Source organism: Chenopodium album, chromosome 22, assembly GCF_948465745.1.
Source record: "Chenopodium album chromosome 22, dcCheAlbu1.1, whole genome shotgun sequence".
In the NCBI taxonomy this organism is placed as follows: domain Eukaryota; kingdom Viridiplantae; phylum Streptophyta; class Magnoliopsida; order Caryophyllales; family Amaranthaceae; genus Chenopodium; species Chenopodium album.
Genome location: NC_137855.1, coordinates 6,564,543 through 6,579,496, shown reverse-complemented (window position 1 = coordinate 6,579,496; position 14,954 = coordinate 6,564,543). Strand labels below are relative to the sequence as shown.

Genomic DNA, 14,954 nt, shown 5'->3' with positions numbered 1-14,954 from the left:
GCCTAAACCCTAAACATCTTGCAAGAGGAGAATTAAAACTCAACCATAAACACTCAAGTACCGCTTCATCCCTAAAAACAAGTTTAAAAAATGCTTCATCTTTTAAACATTTGGCAAAACAAAATTGTAGCCTACTTAGGTCATCACTTGAGTATAAGGGGAGGTAAGGAAATCTCCCTACTCCCAATGCAAGCATTTTGTAGGTAGTGAGGCTCGAACAAGGTGAGTTCTCCACCTTGGTAAAGTAGCCTACTTAGATTGGGTTATAACATTTTTAGCATATGTATTGATGTGAGACTTTGTGAACAATACTCACATGTGTACTTGAGTCTTGTTCTATTCAGATTGTTTTCAGTTCAGTTCAGTTCGTAATTTCCTTCTCTCATAAAATATTCAGTTCAGTTCAACTCAATTCAGTCAATCAGAACAGGCCCTTAATGTATCCATTTTTATCGACCTTGAGGTCATTTTCCAAAGGCCTTGTTTGGTAAAGAGCTTATTGGAAAGCTTTTAGCCTATTGAAGACTATAAGATGTTTGACCATTTTAAAAAGCTAATTTGGGTGTTTGGTAAATAGCTTATTAAAAGAGTTTTTTGGCTCAAAAAAACTCTTTTAGAAAAAACTCAATATAATAGCTTTTTGCAATTAACTTATTGAAGAATTAATTAACTCTTTGGGTATTAAGTACATTGAACCAACTAATAATAATAAGTAGCTATTTGCAAAACACTTTTACATAATCAGCTATTTACAATTAGCTAGTCAAATAAGCTAACATATCCGTTTAGTCAAACCAGTTAATACAATCAGCTAAAAGCTAATTACCAAACAGGGCCAGAGATTTACTTGGAAATCCTAGATAACCTTTTGTTTTAAGTAGATTTAGATTCTCAATGAGTTCGAGATTTAAATAGATTAAAATTCTATGTAATCAATAAATAAAACTCACACGACTATATATATATATATATATATATATATATATATATATATATATATATATATATATATATATATATATATATATATATATATATATATATATGTATTATGTTGAAATCAAGTTAACATACAATTATTCTAAATGTCAAAGTTATAATATTATGGAGATATTTGCATTTTAAGTTTTTAACAATAACATACAAGTACAGCATAAGAACATTCACAGTGCTCTCATTCTCAAGATTAATAGCACTTTTGTTTTTCAGTTGAATTTTCTAAATCTTTACAATAAATACATACGTTAGATACGTACTTTTAAAAAAAAGAGGAATTTGTTCATTTAAAAGCAATTACTAATAAACAAAAGAATGAATTAGTTCTTTAGAAACAATTAACGAATTAAGGGGGTGTTGCGAGAATCGAACTGACGACCTCTCTCGCACCCAAAGCGAGAATCATTCCACAACCTTGGTACGAACTCAAGAAAAGAGTTCATATTCTTCAATGCCTGCATCATTGCATATTTTAAATTACACACTACAGTAGATCAAAATATAACTCTCAAATTCTCACAATTTATTCAAATTCCAGTACTTCTCTCCAATCTTCTTATTCATATAATTTAATTAATTTTTTGTTCAACTATAAACTAAATTAGGGTTTTAAATTGATAGTTCCCAATATGTCTCAATCCAATGATAAAGTAAGTATTTAAATTCATCCATCTAATTTTTTGCATTATTTTACAATTTTTACGAGAATTTAATTCTTGGTTCTTGTAGCCCGCCCCAACATTGGGATTAATGCTATGATATTATTGTAGTTGTTGTAATCAATTTCAATTTTATAATTTTAGAAGAAATTTAATTGTTACTGGAACTTGTTTATGTTATTCAAAAAGAATTGATTGATTGGTGTTTTTTTTTGTCTCAATCCAATGATTGTTTATGTTATGCAGGCAGCTGGAGTTGATAACACTTTTAGAAGGAAGTTCGATCGTGAAGAGTTTTTGCAACGAGCTCGGGAGCGAGAAGAAAAGGTTTTGGGAGTTCAAATTTTCAGTAATTATTTCATGAATTTGATTTAATTTTATTGTTTTCTGAATTTTTGTTTTTACAGGAAAAAGATGATGGAAGGTCGAAATCCAAATGTAAGCTGAACGTTTTCTTTAATTTGATTTAATGGTAAAATAATATTATGATTTTGGATTAGAATAATGCTTAAATTATTGAAAATGTATGTGCAGCAAAAGGACCTCCAGTGCAGAGGCAGCCATTGAAACATAGGGATTATGAAGTTGATCTCGAGTCTCGTTTGGGGAAGACCCAGGTCAGTATATTTGCCTGCATTTGTCAATTTTAATTGGTGCTTTTGTGGCTGTTCGTCGAATTCAATGGCGTTGAATTTTATGGTTTTTAGGTGTAGTGTTTTGGCTAGTGGGACTAAAAGATGAATAGCTTGGTGTTGTTTTGGGTTGTCATGTTAATTCTAGCTGTATTGTCATGGAATACAGTGCATATATGAAATTTGATGGACTTTGTGCTAGTGATTCTGCCTATTGCTTAATGGTCTAGCCAATAGGGATCTGCTGTCTTTTGGTCTTAGATATTGTTTTATGGCAACTACTTGACAAGATCTTCTAAACTTTTGGTAACGTTATGCGTCTCTTATTCTTAAGAAAAAAATGTCTTGTAGATGAGTAACCCTTTATAGTATCAGTAGAAGGTAGATCATTATTTGGGATGTGGCAGTCAGCCTGCCCTGCTGTTTGAGTTTGTTCCATTTATGTAGCTATATTAGCTCCTATTGGCAGTGATTAGACTGGGCCTGGGCTGCATGTTAGCAAGTTTAAGCTACTTTACTGTGATCTGACTGGGAGAAAAGATTTATTATATCGTGTTTAATCGTATAACCACTTGTTTATTAAGATGACTATCTCTTTCTTTTAGAACTGTCATGGCTGGAACTTCTTTATGTTTGTATCATGTAAGTTTGTGTTCTCCGAAGCGCAAACACACGTGGCCTTAGTAATTTTTGAACCAAATCTCAGTTTTTGACTATTTGGTGGGGGTAAGGCTTCATATATCTGGACCTCCCTAGACTTGTTGTGAAGAGTTTAATATTGGGTTGTTGTAGTTGAAATTTTATCAAAATTCATTGGAAAACAACAGTAGAGAACAATTGGAGAAAGAAAAAGATATATGTTAACTGTGACTTTGAGAAAGAGGACTTAGGAGTTAGGGGGATTGGACTTGATGATAAAATTAGGTAGTAAAGATGCAAATGGATATGAGTGCTGGACTTTACGCTTGGGAGATTGGTTAATCTTGCTGTAACATAAAAGAGTTTCTTTAAATAAGTGTTTTTACATTTTCTGATAATTTATTCTTTATTTGGTGGTATGAATCTGAAAACTGTATTAGAATTATTAATTGATGTAGAGTATGTTCAACAAAGTTTTCTTGTTGGATGTAATATCTTTTCAAGTATAATATTACTAATAGTCTTTATTTGCTATTTCCAGCTAGGCCTCATGACTTTTTACTTTCCTGTCAAAACATGTATGTGTGCGTGAAATTTTACTATGGGTCAGTGAATCATAGTTTATGCTATTGACATTGGACCATGGAAAAAGTACCCCATCTCATATCCTTGGCCGTCCAATACAAATATATGAATGGGTTTGATTTTTGTACTTTCCAAACCAAGTTGAACATCTTTACAATGCTAGAAAATTACCTAATGCGAGTCTTTAGGGACTTATGTATGAGTTTGATACATTCTTCCCCAGCCAAATAATGAGTAGTTGTATGCAGTGTACATTACATCTGAAACTTACTGTTATAAGTACTCAACTGAAGTTCCTAATTTATTCGTAAGAAACATGTAAGGCTTTCTTCACATCTTCTTTTTCTAATGCTGACTCTCGTAATGCTTTTTTGCAGGTTGTCACTCCAATAGCACCACTTAGCCAGCAGGTATCTTCTCCCTCTCTCTCTGGGTTCTGCTTCTGGGTTCAGTTATGTTCTGTTATATGCTCTGGGCATGTTTTCTGTTGATTGATCTAGGGGACTAGGGTTGTGTGGGGAGGGTAGGGAAGGGTAAGGGGAATAGGGGAGTGGAGGAAGCAATTGTAATTGGGCTATTAAATTACTTGCCTGGAGTAGTGTTAGCATATATTTATTTATTTTGGCATCCTCTAGAACTTTAGATTGGTGTATCAATAAGATTAATGCGTTTTTTTCTCCTTCTTCTGAATCTTGTCTCTCTGCTTTCTCGAGTTGGATGGAATGTCCTGTGTGTTATGTACAGGAGTACAGGCAACTACTAAATTCAGACTCATAGTACTGAACACCATTGAAATTGGATCACATTTCAAATAACATTTGTTGATGTAGTGGTTTAAGAGTTAGACTTGGAAAGCCATAGTAGCACTGCCAACTGACTACAAGATATCTATTGGTAGTGCTACTAAAATCAAATACTTGATATTAGTTAGTAGTTAATAGTTATTTGAAGAAAATTTATTATGTAGCTGTTCCAAAATATGACATATATTCCTACAAATTTTCCTTATATAATTGAGAGGAATTCGGCGAACGAATTAAAGTAACATCTTTGTTTGTTGGTTAAATGATGCTTCATTTGAGTCTCTCTTTTAGCTGGATTTGAATGTGTAAGGCTTCAATTAGTGTAAAGTTTGGTGTTAGTCTTAAGAGTTTTTGTTTGGAGCTTGAATTAGAATCTTTCCGTAACAATTTCAGCCTTGGCAAGAATTAAGATATTTCCGATGAAGTATCGTGGGATGACAGGATGATTTTGATCTCTGTATTGATAAGGCAAGACCTGCTGTCCTGAGCTCAGCATGCCTGGCTCTCCTTTTATGCCTCCTGCGGATCCATTCATTTCATTCAAATTGCCTTTGGACAATTCTGCATTAGGGAAGTAGATGTGTGTGGATGGCTTGGCTGAATATTGCCTTCAATTTAGGATTCGCTCCTGGATTGGGAAGTATCAAGAATATGTAGAAATGGGGGTAAAGTAGAAACAATTGGTTATCTGAACATTGTACAACACTTTGTTTTTAAAGGAAACCCCAAGACTGAAAATTATACCCCCTAATTGAGTGGAGAGTAATTTAGGAAGTCAATTATGTGCCAATCCAAATATCCAATTTTTTGAAGTAAACATAGTGTTATCACCCTCAAGCTTTTTGAACGATAAACAGTTACTCCCAAATTGTTGAAAACCCTAGTCTGGCAACTGACAATATTTCCACAAGTAGTTAGAATTAATGACTTATAACTGTCTCAAACCTTTGGTAATTCATAGTCTCAGTAGGGAATTCCGTTGCTTGGATCTGTGAAGGCGGGGAGAATTAAGGGCAAGGAATCTATTATGTGGAAAATTTGAAAATGGAATTGAAGAAAGGTGGGGAGAGGGAGGAAAGCTACGAAAGTGGGCCCCTCTGATGACATGTCTAACGTCTTCCACTAGTTGGAAGTGCTACCTACCAACACCAAATAGCTAGTTATAAGGTAGTTGCTTTTAAATAGAATTATAGTAGGTAATTAGCTCCAAAAGTTGACTATAATAGTTAGGTTCCCTCATTTCCTGTTTTTAACTTCCATTTCTGTTTTGAGGGAGTGGTGATGTCATCCATTTCCTAGGCAGTGTTATATACTTCCTCTGTTCTTTTTTACTTGACCTGTTTCTTTTATCACGCTTGCCAATGCAAAACTTTAACGAACAATAACTTTAATTCTCCATAAGTAAAAGTTATAAAATTTACATATTATGATAGTAGTTATTGAGACGAATTCAAAAGATCTTACATGAATATGTTTTTCCTTACATATTATTCACAAACGACGGTCAAAGGAGGGGTGATGAATAGTGTAAAAGTCAAAGCGGGTCAAGTAAAAAAGAACGGAGGAAGTAAGAAGTAAGAGCTTGCTAAATGTTGGTGTTTGTAGGTGCATTTCGCTGTTTATTTTTACTTAACCCAACTGGAGACTGGATGTTTTCCCCTCTCTACCTGTTGGCACTTCGTATCCTTATTCAAAAAGCCAGTTCCTTTGTTGTTAAGTCTTTTTGCGGGGGTTGGTACTTTTTACCAATGTCCTTCGCATGCTGGCTGCTGTTTCCAACTTTTTCGTTAGCTTAATTCTGGTAAAAAAATTGTTGGAAAGATGGACATATATAGAAAATACACATGCTTAAGGCTTCTCTATGATGGATTCCTGAGTGCAAATCGTGTCGAAGTTATGTTCTGTTTGTTTCTTTGTCAATACTTTCAGTTATAGGGGTGAGTGTGTGTTTGCCTCTTCATATTGGTGCAAATCTGAGTGTGATCAATATATCATGAGTAACTGCTCAGTTCGAACATAATTGGATGGTGGTTTATCCAGTTAATATATCAAGGTCTTAATTCTAGTGGTTTTTGTGTGCTCACTAAAGTTTCCTTATTGCAGGCTGGTTACTTTTGTTCAGTTTGTGAATGTGTGGTAAAGGATTCTGCAAATTACTTGGACCACATCAATGGCAAAAAACGTAAGCTTTTCTAGGGGATCTGCTGATCTCTCTCTCTCTCTCTCTCTCTAGTGTGTGTGTGTGTGTGTGTGTGTGTGTGTTTAAGTGTGTACGTGTGTGTGTGTGTGTGTGTGTTTAAGTGTGTATGTGTGTGTGTGTTCTCCAGCTGCTTCTTTTATTGCCTTTTTGTTTACTTTCACATGGGACTTTGATTCACCCTCATCATGAATTTGCTTATATCAGATCAAAGGGCTTTGGGTATGTCTATGCGATCAGAGCGAGCAACTCTGGATCAGGTAAGCTTTGATACTGATTGCTCTGTTTTGTAATTTGAGTGTACAATATCTTGGATTTGGAAGAATCTTATATATTGTGAAATAGTGATACTTATGATGACTGAATTATCATGGAAGAGTATAAAAAGAGTTGTTGGGGCATTGTGGCCAAGAAATAATTGAACTTGTGCTTTTTTTTTTTTTTTTTTTTTTTTTTTTTTTTTTTTTTTTTTGGAAAATTATACTGTATGACCATTTTTTAGTATTTTTCTCATACAGCTCTAAAAATTTATACCGCTTCCTAGGGTGACCCTGAACTTGCAAAGCATCGTTAAAGTTTACAGATTTGCTTACATCGTTAAATTTTTTTCAACTTTATCTTTAAAAAGTAATAAAACCCTATTCCCCTTCTCCCTCCCAGTCTGCTTCATTGTTTTTTCCCTTCCTCCAGTTGAACAGTCTGACAGTCTGACACCCTCCTTTTTCCCATTCAATCCACCCCATTCTGCTGCTACTGCCCTCTTTATTCTTATGTGGATGTTGAAGGTAGTGTCTGTGAACTTTGGCAACTTCCTTCAGTGCTTGCTTATCACCTCCTAATCCATACTACTCTGCCCCATATAATTTCAATTGTTACCTGTCAGACAATTGCCAATAGTTGCCTATGGTCATTGTTCTGGTTATATAGGTTAAGGTTCCTATCCTATCAAATGCTATTTGGTCCTCTTTGGCTAGTCATCAGTGACACATCTCACATTTTTATGTTGATGTGTGTAGCAGACCCGATATTGAATATGCTGACATTTACGAATAATTCCCTGTTTAATGGAGTGGTAGAATGCAATTTAGATCCTACACAAATTTGGAGAGGGGAGGGGAGGTTAGGTTGTTTGAGGAAATTGTGTTTGGAAGATATATTTTGTAAATCTAAATAATGTGTAAGTTTATGAAGTGGGATCCTAACTGTGTATGTTGCAATGGTGCAAAGTAGAATTGCCTGTTCATTAGCTATTCCCTCACTTACCTGCTCAAGTAAAGGGACCCAAATTTATTTTTGAGACACTCCATGTTGGACTTGCTGCTTGTAATTGCTGTGTTGGATTGATGGCATATTACCTTATTAATCTCAGGTACGACAACGGTTTGAGGTTCTAAAAAAGCGAAAAACGCCTGGCAGTTTTTCAGAGCAAGGTGAGACCGTGAAAAAAACATTACTGTTTTTGTGTGGTTGGCAATGTTCTTGTACTAGTGTTTATACTAACTGGTAGCCTATCATGTAAGAGGTAGTTAATGTTATTGTATCCTGACGTAAGTGGTGCCTTTTTCACTCAGATCTTGACGAAAGAATCTTAAAGCAGCAACAAGAGGAGGAGGAGATAAAACGTCAGCGTCGGGAGAGAAAGAAAGAAAAGAAGGTTTGTACAATGAAATTAATGTGATTTTCTCTCTTTTATCCCTCTTCATGGAGTTTTTTTGTTGTTGCAACTCTGAATTCTTTTAACGGTTGCTTTCTTGTACCAGAAAGAGAAGGCTGTTGTGGAGGAGCCTGAGATAGATACTGAAGTGGCTGCTATGATGGGATTTGGTGGTTTCGGTTCTTCCAAAAAATGAGAAGGTTGAATGAGCCCTTTCTCTGTATTTTCTCTGTAGCGTTGCTTAGGGATCGACAACCGCTAACTTCTGTTGCTGTTAGTTTAGTCATTGTATTTTATGTATCTGATACAATCTTCTTGAACTAGAGGTTTCAGAAAAAGAAGTTGCAGCAAATTGTCATTGTTTCATACAAGGAATAGTAAGATCAGTGGACTTTTAAGGAAATTTTTATTCTTTTTTTTTTTTGAAAGAAGGAAATTTTTATTCTATGGCTGACCTTGATAGTATTATAACAAATATTGCCCTCTTTCCCCTCAAAAAAAGTACTATATAATGAAAAAGACATCATCTTAGAATGTTTTTTTCATCTAAGTTGTATTGCTTTATTAAAGAGTATTGGATCAATTTTTTTTGTTGAAAGTTAATTAAACTTCTGAAGTTTTGGAAGCACTCCGTATTAAATTGAATTGAACTTAAACTTATTGAACTTTTTAAAATTTGTAATGAACAAATTATAATCAATTGTTAACAATTGATTATTTTTAGAAGGAATATCTTGTACTTCATGTATATCAAGTTGACAAATTGACTTATATGCCTTATTGCCCTTATACAATCTTGTTTTATGCACCTTATGGCTTATGAATGTTCATTCTGAAAATGAATATTGAATATTTAACACTCTTCATAAGCTCCAATTGGAGCATTAGAGAATAAGATATACTCATGTAAATAAAGGAAAGCATGTAACTCATACAGTACAGTATAAGCATTTTACCATGGAAACTTAGTTAGGCTACCCAAATGAGCTAAAAATATTCCCTCTAGTATATTACGACCTCCATTTTTCTAAGTTTAACCCACTTTCATTTTCATTCAAATTTCGAATTTCTACTAACTTTTACTATTCTTTTTATGCAATTTTTTTATTCATTTTTTTCATATCACAACCACACTTTGTAGGGCCAAATTTTTTAAAATAAATCTCTTACTCTCTCTCTTCCTTAATACGGAGTACAAAAACTTGATTCGATCTTGGGAGGATGTTCTTTCTATTACTTCTTGCTTTGATTTTGTGCTTTGGTCTCATGTTAAAAAGGATGGTAACTTTTTATTTTTTATTTTTTGAAAGAAAAAGGGATGGTAACTTTGTTGCTCATCATTTAGCTAGATTAATTCTGTTTGGTCTTGAATAAGTTTGGGTATATCATTATCCTTGTGAGATTTCCCCGTATGTTTTAGTAAGCACTTTGTCCGTGAATTATATAAGCTTGCTTTTGCTTGCCGTCTAATAATAAAATACGAAGTACAAAAATACTCATGTGTATAGTCTCTAGTTTTACTCCTTTTTTTTTTAAAAACTACAATAACCGACTAACCGAGTAAGGCCCCGTTCTTTAGAGCTGCTCTGCTCTGCTTTGCTCTGCTGAAATCTGCTCTGCTTTGCTCTGCTCTGCTCTGCCCTGCTCTGCTCTGCTGTGCTTAAAATTAATACTTAATATTGAATTATTATAATAATAATGTATATTTAATAATAATAATAAATAATTAATACTTAATGATAATAATAATTAATATATAATTAATATTTAATAATAATAATAATTAATATTTAATAATAATAATAATTAATATTTAGTAATAATAATAATTAATATTTAGTAATAATAATAATAATTAATATTTAATAATATTATTAAAAATTAATATTTAATAATAATAATAATAATTATTTAATAATAATAATATTAATAATATTTAATAATAATAATAATATTAATAATAATAATATAATTAATATTTAAAAATATTAATATTATTAATAATATTTAATATATAATAATAAAATTTAATGATTATAATAATAGTAATAATAGTAGTAGTAGTAGTAGTTGTAGTAGTAGTAGTAGTAGTAATAATAATAATAATAATAATAATAATAATAATAATAATAATAATAATAATAATAATAAATATTTAATAACAATAATAAATCATTAGTATTATTATTATAGTATTAGTATTAGTAGTAGTAGTAGTAGTAGTAGTAGTAGTAGTAGTAGTAGTAGTAGTAATAATAATAATAATAGTAATATTAATAATAATAGTAATAATAATAACAATAATGAAAATAATAATAATAATAATAATAATAATAATAAACATCGGCACCGTGTTCGTCTTGCTCAAGGGTTTTTGATGGAGATATTTATGGGGATCATGCAGTATCTTGTGCTGGGATAGTAGGTATTAAACATCGGCACAACGTTGTTCGTGACACCCTTGTTGATATTTGTTTTCGGTCTGGGATTTCTGCTCGAAAGGAGGTTAACGTTGGGTTGACTGATGGGAACGAGGGGGCGTTACGACCAGCAGATGTGTTGCTTTATTCCTGGGATAGAGGTCGTGATGTATGTGTCGACTTGACGGGGTCTTCACCTTTGACACATTCGGGGTTGTCTGACTTCGTTCCTGGTCGTGTTGTGTCGGCGGCGGCTCAGCGAAAGAGGGACAAGTATGGGGCACGTTGTAGGGCTATTGGCTATGGTTTTCTTCCTTTCTCCTTTTCTTCATTAGGGGAATTAGACAAGGATGCAATTGCGTTGCTGAAGCGGGTTCAGGCGTTCGCTAAGTCTCAGGATATTGGTGCTCGTGCAGCTGCTCACATTTTCAGTAGGATCGGGTTCGCTATAGCTAGAGGGGTGGGGGCCCAGATTGTATCTCGGCTCCCTACCAATTTCTTGTAAATTGATTGACTCTGTAGGTTTTGTTATAATAATAATAATAATAATAATAATAATAATAATAATAATAATAATAATAATAATAATAATAATAATAATAATAATAATAATAATAATAATAATAATAATAATGATGAAATCTGCTCTGCTCTGCTTTGCTCTGCTCTACTCTGCTTCAATCTGCTCTGCTTTGCTGAAATCTGCTCTGCTCTGCTGAAATTTGCTTTGCTCTGCCCCGAAGCTCAAAAGAACAGGGCCTAAGACTCAGCAGAACGGAGGCACATTATTACTCCATAACTGTTACAGAGTAACTTTTATACGGTAAAAACTAGTTAGGCTTACTTTGGTTGGCGCCAAAAAAATAACTTCCAAAATATTTCTCATCTAAGCTCTCAGTCATTTCATCAAACACATAGTGAGCACTACTACAACATACACACAAAAATGAGCAGAGAAGTGGAGCGCCGGATCCTCCGTCTTCTCCATGACCGGAGAACCCGAACCCACCTTCTCGAAATCCACGCCCATTTCCTCCGCCATCAGCTCCACCAATCAAATCAAGTTCTCTCTCATTTCGTCGCCGTTTGTCGGGCCAATGGCAAAATGCGGTACGCTGAGCTTGTATTTCAGCAAACCCAGTTCCCTGATCTTCTCCTTTTCAATTCTATGATCAAGGGTTACTCTGTTTCTGGGCCATTTGAGAAGTCTTTATCTCTTTTTTCTCTTATGAAAAATAATGCGGTTTTGCCCAATGAATATACTTTTGCGCCTTTGATTAAGTCTTGTTGTAATATCCGTGATTCAAGGGTTGGGAAATTTGTTCATGGTGAGATTATGAAACTTGGGTTTGAGCGGCGTAATGCTGTGAGGATTGGCATTGTTGAGTTTTATGCGAATTGTGAGAAGATGGAGGATGCAAAGAAGGTGTTCGATGAAATGCCGCAAAGGGATGTGATCATTTGGAATTTGATGATTCGTGGGTTTTGTAAGGTGGGGGATATTGATTTGGGGTTGTTGTTGTTTAGGCAGATGAGAGAACGGAGCATTGTGTCATGGAATTCGATGATATCTTCGTTGGCGAAGAGTGGGAGGGACAGGGAGGCCTTGGGGGTGTTCAGGGATATGGAAATTGATGGTTGTTTTGAGCCAGATGAGGCTACTGTGGTTTCTGTTCTACCTGTATGTGGCCGTTTGGGTGCTTTTGATGTTGGGAATAGGTTGCACTCATATGCTAAATCGAGTGGACTCTTTCGAGATTTCATCACAGTGGGTAACTCGATAGTGAGTTTCTATTGCAAATGTGGAGACTTAGAAACAGCTCATCAGGTCTTCTGTGAAATGCCTCGGAAAAATGTGATATCCTGGAACACCCTAATCTCAGGTCTTGCTTTTAATGGGAAAGGCGAGCTTGGTGTTAATTTGTTTGAAGAAATGGTTAGTAAAGGTATAAAGCCTAATGATTCTAGTTATGTTGGGGGTTTAACCTGTTGTGTCCATGCAGGATTGTTACAGAAAGGCCGGGACTTGTTCTCATTGATGACAGTCAAGCACAAAATTCTGCCAAAGCTTGAGCATTATGGATGTATGGTAGACCTACTTGGGCGAAGTGGATGTTTGACGGAGGCATATGACCTGGTTAAAAACATGCCAATGAGGCCAAATGCTGTGTTGTGGGGTGCCCTGCTCAGCGCTTCACGAAATCATGGTGACGTTCCACTTGCAGAACATGCTCTTAAAGAGCTTATAATTCTTGAGCCATGGAATTCTGGTAATTATGTATTGTTATCCAATATCTACGCAGAAGAAGGGAAATGGGATGAAGTTGATAAATTAAGAGTATTAATGAAGGATAGTAGTGTCAGAAAGTCCACTGGGCTCAGCTTGGTTGGATAATGGTTAAAACTTTATAGCTCCTTTAGTTGTGTACTTGTGGAGCCTCAGCAGCAGCAAGCATGCGAGGAACTATGTTGACTAGAGCCTGAGAAGTGGCCTGGAGTGAACTTGTTGTAAGGATATGTATTGGAATGGTCGATAATATTTGTGCGGCTAATAGGCTTATGAGCTTATCACCTCAGGGGACCAATGACTGATTCAGGGGACAGGCTAATAGGGCTTATCACCTTAGGGGACAGGGGACCAATGATTGATTCAGGGGACAGGCTAATAGGCTTATCTCTTCTGCTGGGCATGGACACTTTGACTCTTCAATTTAGCGAATGTAACAGAGGAAGTTTCCTTGTCCCCTTGTTCATATGTTAGCTTTGGACACTCATAAATATGTTCTGTGTATTCAAGTTAAGAAATTTTCAGATCATACTCTTGGATGCACGCTTGAGTCTTGACACTCATATCCTTTTCCAAGCATCATAGGTTATAAGTAAATGAAGACCATTTTTGCCCTAAAGACGGCTGGACAGCTGGGGGAAGATAAGAACTGATGGCATTTTATGATCCCAATATGATAAATAACAAGGCTTTACGGGAAAACTTGCAGATTTGTGACAAGTAAGATGAGTTTATAAAATATGATTTCATAGTATGAAATTATGAATTATCTTCTTGCAGTGCATAAGAAGTCATGGCTTTGCTCTTTCAATCTTTTGGAGTTTCTTCGAACATGTTTTGTGGGGTTTGAAGCAACTAGGGAGCAGATGCTGCATAGTACCCTTTTTTTGGTGATTCTATTGTGTATTCATTAAAAAGGAATTACACTATCTATTTTCTAGGAGCCACATTTTCATGCTTTGTGAGCTAAGACATCTACTGCTTCAGGTGCTTTATTAGTGTAGAGATTTAGGATAGATTCAAAGGTCTTTTGTTTGGTGTTAATTTGGTAAATATTTATCATGAATCAAATTGATCATTGCTCAGCTACATGTTGCTTATCGTCTGTTATAGATACTTTTTCTTAGAAGCCTTTGGGGTTGATAAGTCTATTTACACAATTCTCTTATTACTGTAACTAATATAGTACATTATAAGCTGGACATTGGAGTGTATACATTGGCGCTTCTCTTCTGTGGGTTTTATATGCGTATTTACTCATTTTTCATTGAGTTATTATTAAATCATAAACTGGCAATATGGCTTGATGTTGAGTGCATTACAAATCTGGCAATATTGGTGCTACGCTGCTTCTCTCATTCAGTGTTCTGTTGGTTTAATATACCTGTTTACTTAATTCTCCTTGTGATGTTATATCATAAGCAGGAGATATGGCTTACTGTCAAGTGTGTACATATATACCGATGCTTCTTTCATTTGATTTGTTCCAAATAAATAGAAGCAAATCTGTTTCGTTGCTTCAATATAATATTTTCTAATAAAAATGTGGCTTCCTGTCAAATAGGACCTCACAGAGCTTCTCTGATCATGAGGATTAGTGTTGAAGAAAGGAAAATCAAGGTGAACAAGTTGTTTGGTAAGGGAGATAGATTCGCGCCGCTCCAATCATCCTGCATATATTTCTGCATGTATTCTTCCACATTGAAGTTTCCTGCACAGTATGTTACAATACACGACAAGTTAAAGTGCAAAAAAAACAGAAAATTTTGGGTTTGTGCTTTTTTGTTCTCATTTTTTGCAGATATTTTTATTTGTGAAGGCTGATGATGTTGTTGGCGAATTGTCATTTGGACAATATTCCTTATGCTGTGAGGATTATTGAGCTTAATACCTCTTTCATGTGTGTTGCCGCAAGCTGCTTGAAGTGTTGCTCTTACATCATTAATTGTGGCCTTGTTGTAGAACACAAATTTGGACAGCGAATGATCAACACAGTCAAGGACAAGGTGTGTTTCTGCCAAACACGGACCATAGCAGAACTGTTCTGTTGCAGCAGAAGGTATGTTGAGGTATCCACTTTGG

At 34.9% G+C, this 14,954-nt stretch overlaps 2 protein-coding genes across 2 annotated transcripts; both read left to right on the top strand.

The window, feature by feature from the left end:
• The first annotated feature begins 1,482 nt into the window (after window positions 1-1,482).
• On the top strand, window positions 1,483-8,610 carry LOC145605231 (uncharacterized). Its single transcript, XM_081661269.1, has 10 exons — window positions 1,483-1,646; window positions 1,902-1,982; window positions 2,063-2,093; window positions 2,190-2,272; window positions 3,889-3,921; window positions 6,418-6,496; window positions 6,719-6,771; window positions 7,881-7,941; window positions 8,083-8,165; window positions 8,272-8,610. Exons 1-10 carry the CDS (start codon window positions 1,626-1,628, stop codon window positions 8,359-8,361), a joined length of 615 nt encoding a protein of 204 aa, XP_081517395.1. The 5' UTR covers window positions 1,483-1,625; the 3' UTR covers window positions 8,362-8,610.
• Window positions 8,611-11,531: 2,921 nt separating this feature from the next.
• Window positions 11,532-13,589, top strand: LOC145606089 (pentatricopeptide repeat-containing protein At1g09190-like). Its single transcript, XM_081662147.1, has one exon. The coding sequence runs from the start codon at window positions 11,532-11,534 to the stop codon at window positions 12,978-12,980; it is 1,449 nt and encodes a 482-aa protein (XP_081518273.1). The 3' UTR covers window positions 12,981-13,589.
• Window positions 13,590-14,954: the final 1,365 nt, after the last annotated feature.

Coding starts and splice junctions, on each gene's coding strand:
- LOC145606089 (XM_081662147.1), top strand. CDS start 11,532: ATGAGCAGAGAAGTGGAGCGCCGGATCCTCCGTCTTCTCCATGACCGG.
- LOC145605231 (XM_081661269.1), top strand. CDS start 1,626: ATGTCTCAATCCAATGATAAA. Junction 2,273..3,888: donor CTCGTTTGGGGAAGACCCAG/GTCAGTATATTT, acceptor GCTTTTTTGCAG/GTTGTCACTCCAATAGCACC. Junction 6,497..6,718: donor CCACATCAATGGCAAAAAAC/GTAAGCTTTTCT, acceptor TGCTTATATCAG/ATCAAAGGGCTTTGGGTATG.